This window comes from Canis aureus, chromosome 1 (genome assembly GCF_053574225.1).
Source record: "Canis aureus isolate CA01 chromosome 1, VMU_Caureus_v.1.0, whole genome shotgun sequence".
NCBI classification, from domain to species: domain Eukaryota; kingdom Metazoa; phylum Chordata; class Mammalia; order Carnivora; family Canidae; genus Canis; species Canis aureus.
In genome coordinates this window covers 103,132,560-103,145,512 of record NC_135611.1, presented here as the reverse complement: position 1 = coordinate 103,145,512, position 12,953 = coordinate 103,132,560, and the positions used below count along the sequence as shown (strand labels likewise).

General features: G+C 49.0%; 1 protein-coding gene across 16 annotated transcripts in view; it reads right to left on the bottom strand.

The window, feature by feature from the left end:
- Positions 1-12,953, bottom strand: part of TMEM150B (transmembrane protein 150B) — a 20,498-nt gene extending 7,545 nt beyond the window's left edge. For 7 of the 16 annotated variants that reach the window (XR_013389201.1, XR_013389194.1, XR_013389188.1 and 4 more), the window contains exons 1-6: positions 2,274-2,607; positions 1,840-1,877; positions 1,443-1,518; positions 1,148-1,207; positions 977-1,044; positions 588-715 (exon numbers count right to left, since the gene is read on the bottom strand). Coding sequence is in view for 6 of the 16 variants with exons in the window: in XM_077914784.1 (XP_077770910.1) it covers positions 588-715; positions 977-1,044; positions 1,148-1,207; positions 1,443-1,518; positions 1,840-1,877; positions 2,274-2,548 (645 nt within the window). In the remaining 10 variants the exon portion in view is untranslated. Of the gene's footprint in view, positions 1-587; positions 716-976; positions 1,045-1,147; positions 1,208-1,442; positions 1,589-1,839; positions 1,878-2,273; positions 2,636-8,061; positions 8,224-12,803 lie in introns of those variants that run through there. The other 9 variants (XR_013389182.1, XR_013389187.1, XR_013389218.1 and 6 more) reach the window with 8 other exon arrangements.

The window sequence follows — 12,953 nt, the reverse complement described above, 5'->3', positions numbered from 1 at the left end:
GAGCCCTTGAGGAGATGGATGAAAATGCATACAACGTAAAACCTAAGAATGAGTGGCTCTGAGTAATTTCATTATTAAAAGGGGAAAGGGGCAAAGAACCGCAGTGAATTACCCCAACCTTCTAGTGTTCAGTGGAATCGCTATACCAAGAGCCTCTGGGGCACTCCATCCAGAGAGACGAGGAGCTCACCTTCTCCCCGGCCCAAAAGCCACAAGAGAAATAGAAGTCCCAGAAGGTATGGGACACCTGGGTGGCTCAGCGCTCGGCGGTTGGCGTCTGTCTGCCTTTGGCTCAGGGCGTGATCCCGGAGTCCCATGATCGAGTCCTGCATCCGGCTTCCTGCATGGAGCCTGCTTCTCCCTCTGCCTCTATCTCTGCCTCTCTCTGCCCCCACCCCCTCTCTCATGAATAAATAAATAAAATCTTTAAAAAAAGAGAGAGAGTCCCAGAAGGCCGTTCGCGGAGGAGCCCACCCCCACCCCGCCAATAGAGAAGGCGGAGGCCCCGGGGGGTGCTGGGAGCTGTAGTCCCAGACTCGGGCTGGTCCGAACGCCCGGCTGGGCTCCTGGAGTGCACGCCGTCTCACCTGGAAATTGCCCACCACGGAGGTGCCCAGGGCACACAGAAGCCCCGTCCACAGGATCACCTGGTTAAACCATCTTCCGACTCCCCAGTCCCGGAGCTGGTGGTAACGGATGATGCAGATCCAGGCGGCTGGGAGAAGAGGGAAGTGGGCGGGCAAGCCGGGCTCGGACTCCTGGGGCCAGGGTGCAGAGAGATTGGGCGTCTGGGGGTGAGGGCCTAGCCCCCACATCTGGGGATGGAGTGCGGAGAGACTGGGCGTCTAGGTATGGGGGCCTAACCCCCACATCTGGGGGATGGGTTGCAGAGAGATTGGGTATCTACGGGTGGGGGCTAACCCCCACACCTGGGCTAACCCCCACACCTTGGCCGGGGGGTGCTGAGGATATTTACCCATAGCAGCTCCCATGTTGAGCAGCTGGCTGAAGATGCAACTCTGAGGGGGGTAAGATCCACAGAGGCTGGGGGAGACAAAGGATCGTCCTGTGGCACCTCGGAGCCAGGCCCCCCCCCTCTTTCACCTTGGAACCACCCTCCTACCCCCTCCTCCCGCGCCATAACTACCTGATGTAGGGAAAACCTTCGGTGAGGTTCACAGACCTGTTGGCTACTGCCAGGGCAAAACTGAAGTACAGGGAGACATCAAAGTGGTTTTAAACGACAGCTTTTCTTTCTGTTACCCACAGAAACAAGGACTTCTAGCTCCCTCCTCCCTCAGACCCAAGAGTCCAGGCCCCAGCCCCTCCTCCCTCAGACCCAGGAGTCCAGGCCCCAGCCCCTTCTCTCTCAGACCCTGGAGTCCAGGCCCCCAGCTCCCTCCTCCCTCAGGCCCAGGGGTCATCCTGCCTCTAATACTCACACGGTCCAGACTCCAGTGATAGCCCAGAGGGCCAGGAAGGCAGGCAGCAGGGACAGGTAGCCCCACATACCGGGCTCTGCAGGAGAAGGAAAGGGACCACAAGCCTTTCTCTGTCTGTCTGCCTCTCTCTCAGGTGAGGAACCTGCCTTAAGAGTCCAGGTGCATCAGAAGGTGGCCTCCTGGCTCTGAGGCCCCCATTGGCTCCTGGGCAGAAGCAGTGGGTGAGGGGTCTGGTCTGATGAAGCCAGATCGCAGCCTGGGGCGCTCTCCCTCCTGGAACAACTGTTTCTCCATCCTGACCTCCCAGTTTTTCCAGGCTGGCCTCCCTCTACCCAGCCTCTGAGCCTCTCCCAGCCAGCCCTCCACTGGTGGCCCCTGGGCTTGCCTGTATGCTCACCTGTGCGAACTCTCCCTCTGGCTCTCTCCGTCCTAGGCCTGGGGCCGTGGGAGAGGTCGGAAAGGGAGAGGGGACATGGGGTGGGGCCCCGTAGGCGGTAGCAGCGTGGCGGAGCCAAAGTCCGCACAGCAGGACAGCAGGCAGACAGACTGTCCCACTGACTGACCTGCCACCTTCTTTGGGACCTCGCCCCTGAACTGCCACTTCCCCACTCAAAACCTTACCAGCAGCACCTCAGATAGCTTCGCCTGGCCCCAACTTCCTTACTCCAGCTTCAGAAGTTCAACGTCCAAGCACCCAGCCCTTGTCTTCCCCAGGACCCAGAATCTGAGCCTCCAGCTCCCTCTACTCTTCCTCCCCTGGGCCCCAGCCATCCAGACCCCAGTCCCTTCTAGAATTTCTACATTTGCCTGGTCCAACCTCCTAGCTCTTACCTCCTCCAGTGCCCCAGAATCCAGGCCCACAGGCCAGGCTCCTTTCTGGGTACAGTTTCTGTCCTTAGGCTGTTGGGTGTGGGGCCCTGGTGACCCTGCTTCCTCCCCCTCACTTGCCTTCCCCTCTCCCTTCCTCTGGGCAGCAGCTGGAATTCCCCAGTGGGTTGGCTCAGGGTGGGAAGGGAGGCCTTGGTGTCGACATCTCCATCTAATGAGCCTCCCCCCCCAAAGCAATTGCTTCCTCTACTCTGATCCTTCTTTTCTCTCTCTGGCATAGCAATGCTCAACTAACTCTGGTTTCCTCCCCTCTTAAAAATCAGGCCATTGGGCCCCAGCCTCCTCCTGCTTCCCCTGGACCCAAGAGTCCAGGCTCCCAGCCCCTCCTCCCTCAGACCAAGAGTCCAGGCCCCCAGCCCCTCCTCCCTCAGACTCAGGAGTCCAGGCTCCCAGCCCCTCCTCCCTCAGACTCAGAGGCCCAGGCTCCCCCCCACCCTCAGACTCTGGAGTCCAGACCCCCAGCCCCTCCTACCTCAGACCCTGGAGTTCAGACCCCCAGCCCCAACTCCCTCAGACCCTGGAGTCCAGGCTTCCAGCCCCTCCTCCCTCAGACTCTGGAGTCCAGACCTCCAGCCCTTCTTCCTCAGACCTGGGAGTCCTGAACCCCATCTCCTCCTCCCTCAGACCTAGAAGTTCCAGCTACCTTCTCCCTCAGCCACCTCTTTTTTTTTTTTTCAATTTGTGCTAAAATTCACAAGACATAAAATTAACTATTTTAAAGCAAACAGTTCAGTGACATTTGGTACATTCCTAATGTTGCACAACTGCCATGTTTATCTAGTTCTAGAACTTTCTCATCATCCTGGAAGTAATCCTCTCCCCACCAAGTGTAGGCACTCCTCATTCCCTCTTGTCCCCCATCCCCTGGCCACAACCAGACTGCTTTCTGTGTCTGTGGATTTGTTCATTCTGGATATTTCATATGTGTTTCAGTTTCATCCACATTGTAGAGTGTGTCAATGCTTCATCTCTTTCCACAGCTGAATAGAAGTCCTATGTCTCTGGGGACTTACGAGTCTGAGAGCTTGGTCATGCTGCCCCAGCAACTAGGACTTTAGGCTGTCAGCTTCCTCAAGAGAGTAGATAAGAAAGTGGAGAAGCAGAGAGATAGACAGTGGACATTCCTTGAGGCAGAGGCAGGCAGCAATCAGCAGAGGCCGAGATCTCATCCCTGCCCACGGTGGCTTCCCAGGCTGGGGGCAGCCTTACTGGAACCCAAAAATTAGAATACAGGTATTATAATGAAGGTGGCACAGGGTAAGGTGGCCCCCAGAAGAGGGAGTGGCTAACTAGCAATCGTGTTTAGTATATTCTAGTTGTGAGGGAAAGCCAGGAAAGTCTCACAAGCCATACTTAGAAGGGAGGTTGTAAGGGAGTTTGCAAGCTGCAGGAAGTGTTTCTCAGTAGAATCCAGGTGGCCCCTGAAACCTGGCCCATAAGGGTCTAGTGCCTTTGTCTGCTGGGTGACAGAGCCAGGCTGCAAAGTTCTCCATTGCCATAAAGGGGTTCGACATTATCCTGAGGATGCTGGGGAGCCATGGAAGGTTCTTGAGCAGAGAAGAGAAGACTGAGGCAGTGGCACTGTGTACAGAAAGGAAGGAGGTATAATGATAATGACCATTAACATATCTTTAGTGCCAAGCCCTGCCCAGCGACCCCAAGAAAAACACATCTGGAAAAAAAAAAAAAAAAAAACACATCTGGAATAATGCCAAGCGTCACACTTCCAAAAGAGATTCCAGAAGATCCAGAGCTTTCAAATCGGCAAGATTTGAGTTTGAATCCCCTCTCTGCCACTTAAAAGCTGGGTGCCTACATGAGCTTCCAATGGCTGCTGTAGGGCAGCCCAGGTGGCTCAGCAGTTTAGTGATGCCTTCAGCCCAGAGTGCGATCCTGGAGACCTGAGATGGAGTGGGAGCCTGCTTCTCCCTCTGCCTGTGTCTCTGCCTCTCTCTTTCTGTCTCTTATGAATAAATAAATAAAATCTTTTAAAAAAAATCATAATAACTCCCAATGGCTGCTGTAACCAAGTACCAAGTATATCATGGCTTAAGATACATGAATTTATTTATTTTTTTAAGATTTTATTTATTTATTTTGAGAGACACAGGCAGAGGGAGGGAGAAACAGGCCCCATGCAGGAAGGAGCCTGACATGGGTCTGGATCCTAGGTCTCCAGGATCACACCCTGGGCTGAAGGCGGCGCTAAACCACTGAGCAACTTGGGCTGCCCAAGGTACACGAATTTAATAGCTCATAGTTCTGGAGGTCAGAAGTCCAAATCTCATGGGCTGAAATTGAGGTGTCCGAAGGACTGGTTCCTCTGGAGGCTCCAGAGAGACTTCATTTTCCTGCCTCTGGAGGTAGCGGCATCCCTTGGTGTGTATCTCTTCCACCATTTGCAGAGCGCCTCATTCTAGCATCTGCTTCTGTCATCACGTCTCCTTCTCTGACTCCAGTAGTGCCCCCTCTGTCAGTTATAAGGACCCGATGACTGCATTGGGCTCACCCAGATAATCCAGAAGTCTCTCAGCTCAAAATCCTTAATTTAATCATATGTGCGAAGTCCTTTTTGCTACATAATGTACCGTAGTCACATGTCCTGGGGATGAAGATGTCAACATTTTGGGGACCACTATGCTGTCTCCCACAGTGTCCCTGGGTAGGGGGCTTCAGTTCCTTCCATATGTAAAAATAGACCACGTAAAATCACTCTGGAGACGGCCTTCCTGGTGGTAGTAAGAAAACCACAGCCTCCCAAATGGTGTCACTTATGGCACGGGCCCCAGTCAGCAAACCAAGACTTAATACCTAACCTAAGAGTAGTTTCAGCCTCTGCCCCTCCCCCATGGTAACATTTAATTAGTCCACCTGGAATCTCGGGTTAGCAGGAGGAAATGTACTGATAAGACCCTTTCATTCCCCTTAGGGAGGGCAACCTTGCCTGAAACAATGCGTTCTTTGCTAATACTTTTCTTTGTTCTGGTCCCTATCTACCTTTAAAAACCCTTTCTTTTGGGTGGCTGGACAGAGCTCCCTTTCCTTGCTAGACAGGATGCTGCCCGATTCATCAATCACCTAATAGAGCCAATTCCAATCTTTAAGAGGAACCTGGTTAGGGGAGCCCGGGGTGGCTCAGTGGTTTAGCGCCTGCCTTGTGCCCAGGGCATGAGCCTGGGGTCCCGGGATCGAGTCCCGCATCGGGCTCCTTGCATGGAGCCTGCTCCTCCCTCTACCTGTCTCTCTCTCTCTCTCTCTCTCTCTGTCTCTCATGAATAAATAAAAAAGTCTTTAAAAAAAAAAAAAGAGGTACTCAGTTAAAGTTTTGCTATTTAAGCTTGTGGTTGTCTCCCCAGCTCTGCCTCTTGTGGTTGGTGTGACCGGAAGCAGGTGGCTTTCTCTCTCTCCGTGCCTTGGTGTCCTCATCTATGAAGTGGGGACACTGAGAGTAAGTACCTCAGGGGCCCGTGGTATGGGAACTGAGAGTCCACGTAAGGTGCTCAGAACAGCATCTGATGTGTTTGTGTTCCTAAGAGGTAGCTGTGGTCAGCATTGCCATTATCTGAGAGTGTGTAAGAATCAAAGGGGGAAAAAAAGGCATGATCGGCCTCTGATGAGGGCCTGGCCTATGGTTCTTGCTCAGTGCAGGACTGTTTCTCCTAGCAGAGTATAGTTTAACTGCTCCTGGCAGAAGGGGCTATCAGAGTTCCTGGGGGTTTTCTTGGTGGTGGTGGTTTTGTGTGCATATGTGTGTGACTGCCATTTAGCAAACACTGATTGAGACCCACTGTGTGCCAGCCACTGTTCCAGACACCAGAGATAGAGCAGTGAACACGCAGACAAAAATCGCTCCAGTGGAGTGAAACAAGCAAGTTCCACCCTGACCCCAGCCCCAAACACCTCTCCTCCCAGTCCCCTCTGGGTTCCAGAGGTAACTGGTAACTGTTACTGTACCAGTTATTGGTAACTGGTAACTGTTCCAGCCAATGGCTCAGCATCTTTCTCCTGAATCCTTCATTCACTCGGGAAACATTCCCCTGACTTCCCTGCGTTCACAGGCATGGATCCGATCTAGCCCCTGCCTTCAAGGGGCTCCCTGTGTATCCCAGGGATCTGTGCCTGAAGGAACACAGGACAACCAAATGCTAACTGGTGCCCACTCTGTCCCCGCACCTTACCCCAACCTTGGCTGTGCCTGTCTAATTTCTACTCCTCTCTCAAAGATGCTAACCTTCAGGTGACCCAAGGCAAGACTCTTCCCCACCTCCCTGTGTTGGCACAGAAGCTAGGTTTACAGGTATCGCTCTGGTGGCTGCATGACATCCTTGGGACATCTGTGAGAGGACTGGTGGGCTACTTTCAATTTGGAAATAGTCCCCTCCCACTGTGTAGGCTGAGGAACTGGATTATTCTGGAACCTTCCAGAAACAGGTGCTTCCTTAGCCAGGCTCAGCCCAGGGCAAGAGGCTGCCTGTGGCCTTCCTCTGGCTAAGATGATACTGCACTTCCGTATTTAGGAAACTGTTTCTGGTTGGTGGTGAGGACTTTTTTTTCCCAGAGAGGGAAAGCTCCCCGTGCAGTGGGTCTCTGCTTTCTCCTCTGTCAAAGCGAGGATCCTAATGGTGCCCCCATCACATGCTTGTGAGGGTTCAGGAGGGAGCCCGTGGGAGTCCACAACTGCCGCAGTGCCTGGCACTTAGTCAATGCTTTCTACAGTCAGGTATTAACATTGTTGGGTCCTCCGAGTCACATTCAGTATTTCTGAGAACTTGTATCACTTCGTAGATGCTTAGAGCTCACAGCATCTTGCTGTGTTAAATTGGCCTCCAGAAGCAAATGTTGCGGAGGTGTTAGCAATACAAAAGATTTATTAGGGCCGGTGGGGGGCATGCCAGTGAAAGATTAAGGGGAGAGGGAGCAGGGCTGTGCTGGGAAGTGGGTCGACCACCTGTGGCATAAGAGGGGGAAGGGAGGTGTGCATAGGAAGAGCTTAAGATGGTGCAGCTCTGAGGAATCTCAGCCAGCACACAGGGGAGGTGAATTGCAAGAATTTCTTTCTTTTCCTTTTTTTTTTTTTTCAAAATTTTTATTGCAAGAATTTCTTGTCACAGGTGCCTAGAAACAGAAAGTAGACTGGTGGTCTGGAGGGAAGGGTACATGAGGAGTGATTGCTTAATCACTTCTTTTTTGGGGCAATGAAAATATCTAGGAAGCAGATAGAGGTTAGGCAGTTGCACAACAGTGTGATGGTACTAAATGCCACTGGCTTGTATGCCTCAAAATGGTTAAAGTGGTGCATTTTGTGGTATGTGAATTTTACTTCCATTAAAAAAGGAAAAGGACGCCTGGGTGGCTCAGTGGGTTAAGCGTCTGCCAAAATTGATTTTGGCTCTGGTCCTGATCTCAGAGTGTTCTGCACTCAGCAGGGAGTCTGCTTCTTTCTCTCTTCCTCTTCCTCTGCCCTTGCCTCCCACTGCTTGCACATGGGCTCACGTGCCTGCACGCTCTCTCTCTCTAAAAATGAATAAAATCTTTGAAAGAAAGTTAGGAAAGAAGAAAAAGAAGAAAGAGAGAAAGAAAGAAAGTTTGCCGTTGGAAGAGCCACATTATTTGGGAATGGCCAGGCCCTAGTACTCCCCCTCCCCTTGCCCTGATGCTTAGTCACGGTTGGGGGCTGCCAGAAAAGAACATGACCTTGATCCAAACAAAATAGTAATTGCGGGTACTGCACCTGGGGACCGTCCTCCAAAGGCACTCTTCACAGCTGATTAAGTTCTTTCTTCAAGGGAGATCCACCATGGCTACCATGCTGGCCCAATATCACTCAGCTACTGAGTGGAGGGTGGAGGAGCTGGGGTCAGAGCACAGGTCTGACTGATTCTAAAACGTGGTTCTTAAAAAAATAAAAAAATAAAAATAAATAAAACGTGGTTCTTGGGAACACCTGGGTGGCTCAGCAGTTGAGTGTCTGCCTTCAGCTCAGGTTGTGATCCTGAAGTCCTGCCATCAAGTCTTGCATTGGGCTCTCTGTGGGAAGCCTGCTTCTCCCTCTGCCTATATCTCTGCCTCTCTCTGTATGTCTCTCATGAATAAATAAATAAATAATTTTTTAAATATGGTTTTTCCCTTTTTTCCATTCTCCTTAAATCTCCCATCCTTGGGATCCCTGGGTGGCACAGTGGTTTGGCACCTGCCTTTGGCCCAGGGCGCGATCCTGGAGACCCGGGATCGAATCCCATGTCGGGCTCCCTGCATGGGGCCTGCTTCTCCCTCTCTCTCCCTCTCTCTCTCTCTGTCTCTGTGTGTGTGTGTGTGATGTGCCTATCATGAATAAATAAAATCTTAAAAAAAAAAAAAAAATCTCCCATCCTCTCATCTCCCTTTTCATTCCCAGGCCATGAACATGTTATGTATCTTCCTGTTTTAGACCTTTGAGGTCTCTCAACAAGGTTTTTACAGATTTTCCTTGAAGACGTCTTGTATATCTTTTGTTAGATTTATCCCCCCTTGCTGGATATTTATAAATACCCTCTAGCCATATTTATTTAAATTTTTATTTTAGAACTGTTAGTTGTACAGAAAATGGTTAACTTAGCAGATCTGAATCAGCTGTCCCACTTGCAAGATTTGCCTTTGGCTGGTGTCTGGGTACTTGGCTGTTGAACTATTCTGTGTGGCTCACTGTGCCTGGATTGTTTGTGCAAATCATGTGGTTAATGCTGAATGCCTGCTTTCCTTCTGGGAGTCTAGAATTTTGGTGCACCCTAGTGATCAATCATCAATAAAAAAACCTTGAGAGCTGAGTCTAATAGGCTCCCTTAGGCAAAAAACATCATACACATTTTTCTGCATTAAAAAAAAACAAAAACATTTAGGGGATCCCTGGGTGGCTCAGCAGTTTAGCAACTGCCTTCAGCCAAGGGCATGATCCTGGGGTCCTGGGATCAAGTCCCGTGTCGGGCTCCCTGCATGGAGCCTGCTTCTCCCTCTGCCTGTATCTCTGCCTCTCTCTCTCAGTCTGTGTCTATTATGAATAAATAAATAAAATCTTTAAAAAAAATTAAACATTTATTTCTTTATTTTAGAGAAAGATAGAGTGTATGTGAGGGGTGGGGGACAGAGGGAGAGGGAGAGAATCTCAAGCAGACTCCATGCCCATAGAGGAGCCTGACACAGGGCTCCATCTCATGACCCTGAGATCATGACCTGAGCTGAAACCAAGAGTCGGATGCTCAACCAACAGGGTCACCCAAGCATCCCATGTTTTGTTACATTTTTGTTTGCGGAAAGAGTGAGCTCTATGTGATCCTCATGAAGGGAGAGAGCATGAGGAAAACCGCATATGAACCCTCTGGTCTTGGCCTGTGACTTTTGCTGTAATAAAGCTTAGCCATGAATACAACTCTATACTGAGCTCTATGAGTCCTAGTGAATTTCCAAAAATGGGTGGTTTGGGTGCCCCCAACACACAGGTAAAAAAATAGATAACTGATGTTTATATATTGATTTTGTAACCAGCACCTTGCTAAATTCCATCATTGATTTTGACATTTTATCAGGAGCTTCTTTTGAATCTTCTAGGTACATAACCAAATCTGTGATTTTTTTAAAAAAGGATTTTATTTATTTATTCATGAGAGACACAGAGAGAGGGATGCCTAGGTGGCTTGGCGGTTGAACATCTGCCTTTGACTTGGGTCATGACCCTGGGGTTCAGGGATGGAGTCCCACGTTGGGCTCCCTCGGGAGCCTGCTTCTCTCTCTGCCTGTGTCTCTGCCTCTCTCTCTCAGTCCGTGTCTCTCGTGAATGGATGAATAAAATCTCTAAAAAAAAGAGAGAGACAGAGACACAGGCAGAGAGAGAAGCAGGCCTGATGCAGAACTTGATCCCACAAACCTGGATCATGACCTAAGCCAAAGGCAGACACTCAACCACTGAGCTACCCAGGCCTTCCTCAAATATGTGATTAATAGCAGTTTTGTTTCTGTCTTTTCCATTCTTATACCTTTTTTCCTGTTTCTTGCCTTACTACACTGGCTGTGTCTTCAGAACAGTGCTGAATGTAGTGCTAAGGGGACATCCCTGTCTATTTCCTGATTTCAAGTAAAAAGTTTTCAGTGGGGCAGCCTGGGTGGCTCAGCGGTTTAGTGCCGCCTTAAGCCCAGGTCATGATACTGGAGACCCGGGATCAAGTCCCACATTGGGCTCCCTGCGTAGAGCCTGCTTCTCCCTCTGCCTGAGTCTCTGCCTCTCTCTGTGTGTGTCTTTCATGAATAAATAAATAAAATCTTAAAAAAAAAAAAAAAGCTTTCAGTGTTTCCCCATTAAATATGAATTTTCTCTAGAAAATTTTTAAAATTGTGGTAAAATATACATAACATAAATTTTGCCCTTTTAACCAATTTGAAATATACAGTTCAGTGGCATTAAGTACATTCACACTGTTGTGCAACCATCCCCACCATCCATCTCCGGAACTTCTTCATCACCTCAAACAGAAACTTCATACACATTAACTAATGACTCCCCACTTCCCTCCCGCAGCCCCTGGCAGCCACCACTCCACTTTCTGTCTCCATAAATTTGGTGCTACCAGGTACCTCATATTAGTAGAATCATACAATATTTTTATATGTGTGTCTGGCTTATTTCATTTAGGAAAGTGTTTTCAAGATTTATCTGTGCGGTAGCCTATGTCACAATTTCCTTTCCACGTTTTGTTTATTCATTTATCAGTTGATAGATACTTGGGTTAGTTCCACCTTTGGCTACTGTGAATAATGCTGTGATAAATATCCACATACAAGTTAGTTCTTTCTTTTTTTCTCTCTTTTTTAAAGATTTTATTTATTATTTGAACTCCAATAAAACATTTTTAAATATATATATATATTTTTGTTTTGTTTTGTTTTGTTTTGTTTTGTTTCGTTTTTTTTGAGAGAGAGAGAGAGAGGGAAAGCACAAACAGGGGAGAGGGCAGAGGGAGAAGCAGACTCCCTTGCTGAGCAGGGAGCCCGACGTGGGCCTCCATACCAGGACCCTGAGATCATGACCTGAGCCAAAGGCAGATGCTTAACTGACTGAGCCACTCAGGAGCCACCCCAAACTTTTATTTTTTAGACTTTAGTTTTAAGTAGTCTCTACAGCCAATCTCGAGATCACAACCCTGAAATCAAGAGTTGGACGCTTCACCCACTGAACCAGCCAAGCACCCCAACTTATACATATTCTTTATATATTCTAGATTACAAATCTGTAACCAGATACATGATTTGCAAAAATGTTCTCCCATTCCATGAATAACAATCCTCTTCTGAGGGCCTCTCTCTTTCCTTCAGAGTCAAGCTTCTTTCATTGTGATTTTTTTTTTTTTTTTTTTATGATAGTCGCAGAGAGAGAGAGAGAGAGAGAGAGAGAGGCAGAGACACAGGCAGAGGGAGAAGCAGGCTCCATGCACCGGGAGCCCGATGTGGGATTCGATTCCGGGTCTCCAGGATCGCGTCCTGGGCCAAAGGCAGGCGCCAAACCGCTGCGCCACCCAGGGATCCCTCATTGTGGTTTGTTCAATCATTCATTAAATCTTCATCAAATGCCAGCGGTGTCCCAGGCACCACCTTTGACATTGAGAACTCAGCTGTGAACAGAACAAGGGCCCCTGCCCTCCTAGAGCTTCTGTTCTAGTTGGGGAGAAGGACAGTGAACAAATAATGTCAGGTAGAGGTTGGTGCTGTGCAATACGGGCTTTGTAGGCATGTGAGCTATGAAGTGGTGCAGGGCCTAACATTGGTTTAATACTCTGCTGTTACCATCTTGAAATTCTTAGAAATTTTTAGGGCAGCCCGGGTGGCTCAGCGGTTTAGTGCTGCCTTCAGCCCAGGGCGTGATTCTGGAGACCTGGGATCAAGTCCCATGTTGGGCTCCCTGCATGTAGCCTGCTTCTCCCTCGGCCTCTGTCTCTCTCTCTGTCACTCACGAATGAATAAATAAATATATATATAAAAAAAAGAAATTCTTAGAAATTTTTGAACAAAAGCTTTGAATTTTCATTTTGCTCTGGGACCCACAAATTATGTAGCTGGTCCTGGGGCTCTGAGGCAAGAGAGCAGAGTAAGGGGATAACTGGGGTAGTTGGGCTCTTCCAGCCAGACTCTTAGGGAAGGTCACCTTGAGGAAGTGACATCTGAGCAAACACTTAAAGCAGATGAGAGAAAAAAAAAAAAAGCAGATGAGAGAGTGAGCCCTGCAAATAGTTGTAGGAGGTAGATTTTCTAGCAGAGAGTACAGCAAGGAAAGGTCTTACTTCCATCAAGGAGACCAATGGGATAATAACAGGGTGAACAGTTCAGAGAATAGTTAATAATTAAGATCAGAGGAATAATGAGGGGATGGGCACCGTAAGGATGTTGGATTTTAATCCAGGTGCATATCTATTAACCATAGTAGCATAAAACAAAAAGAATTTGTCATCTCACATAGTTTCTGAGGGTCCAGAATTCAGGAACAATTTAGCTGGCTGGCTCTGGCTTGGGGTTGCTCTTCAGGTTGTAAGCAAGATGTCGACTGGGGAACAGTCTGGAGATAGGAGGATCATTTCCAGGGTGGTTCACTCACATGACACTCAA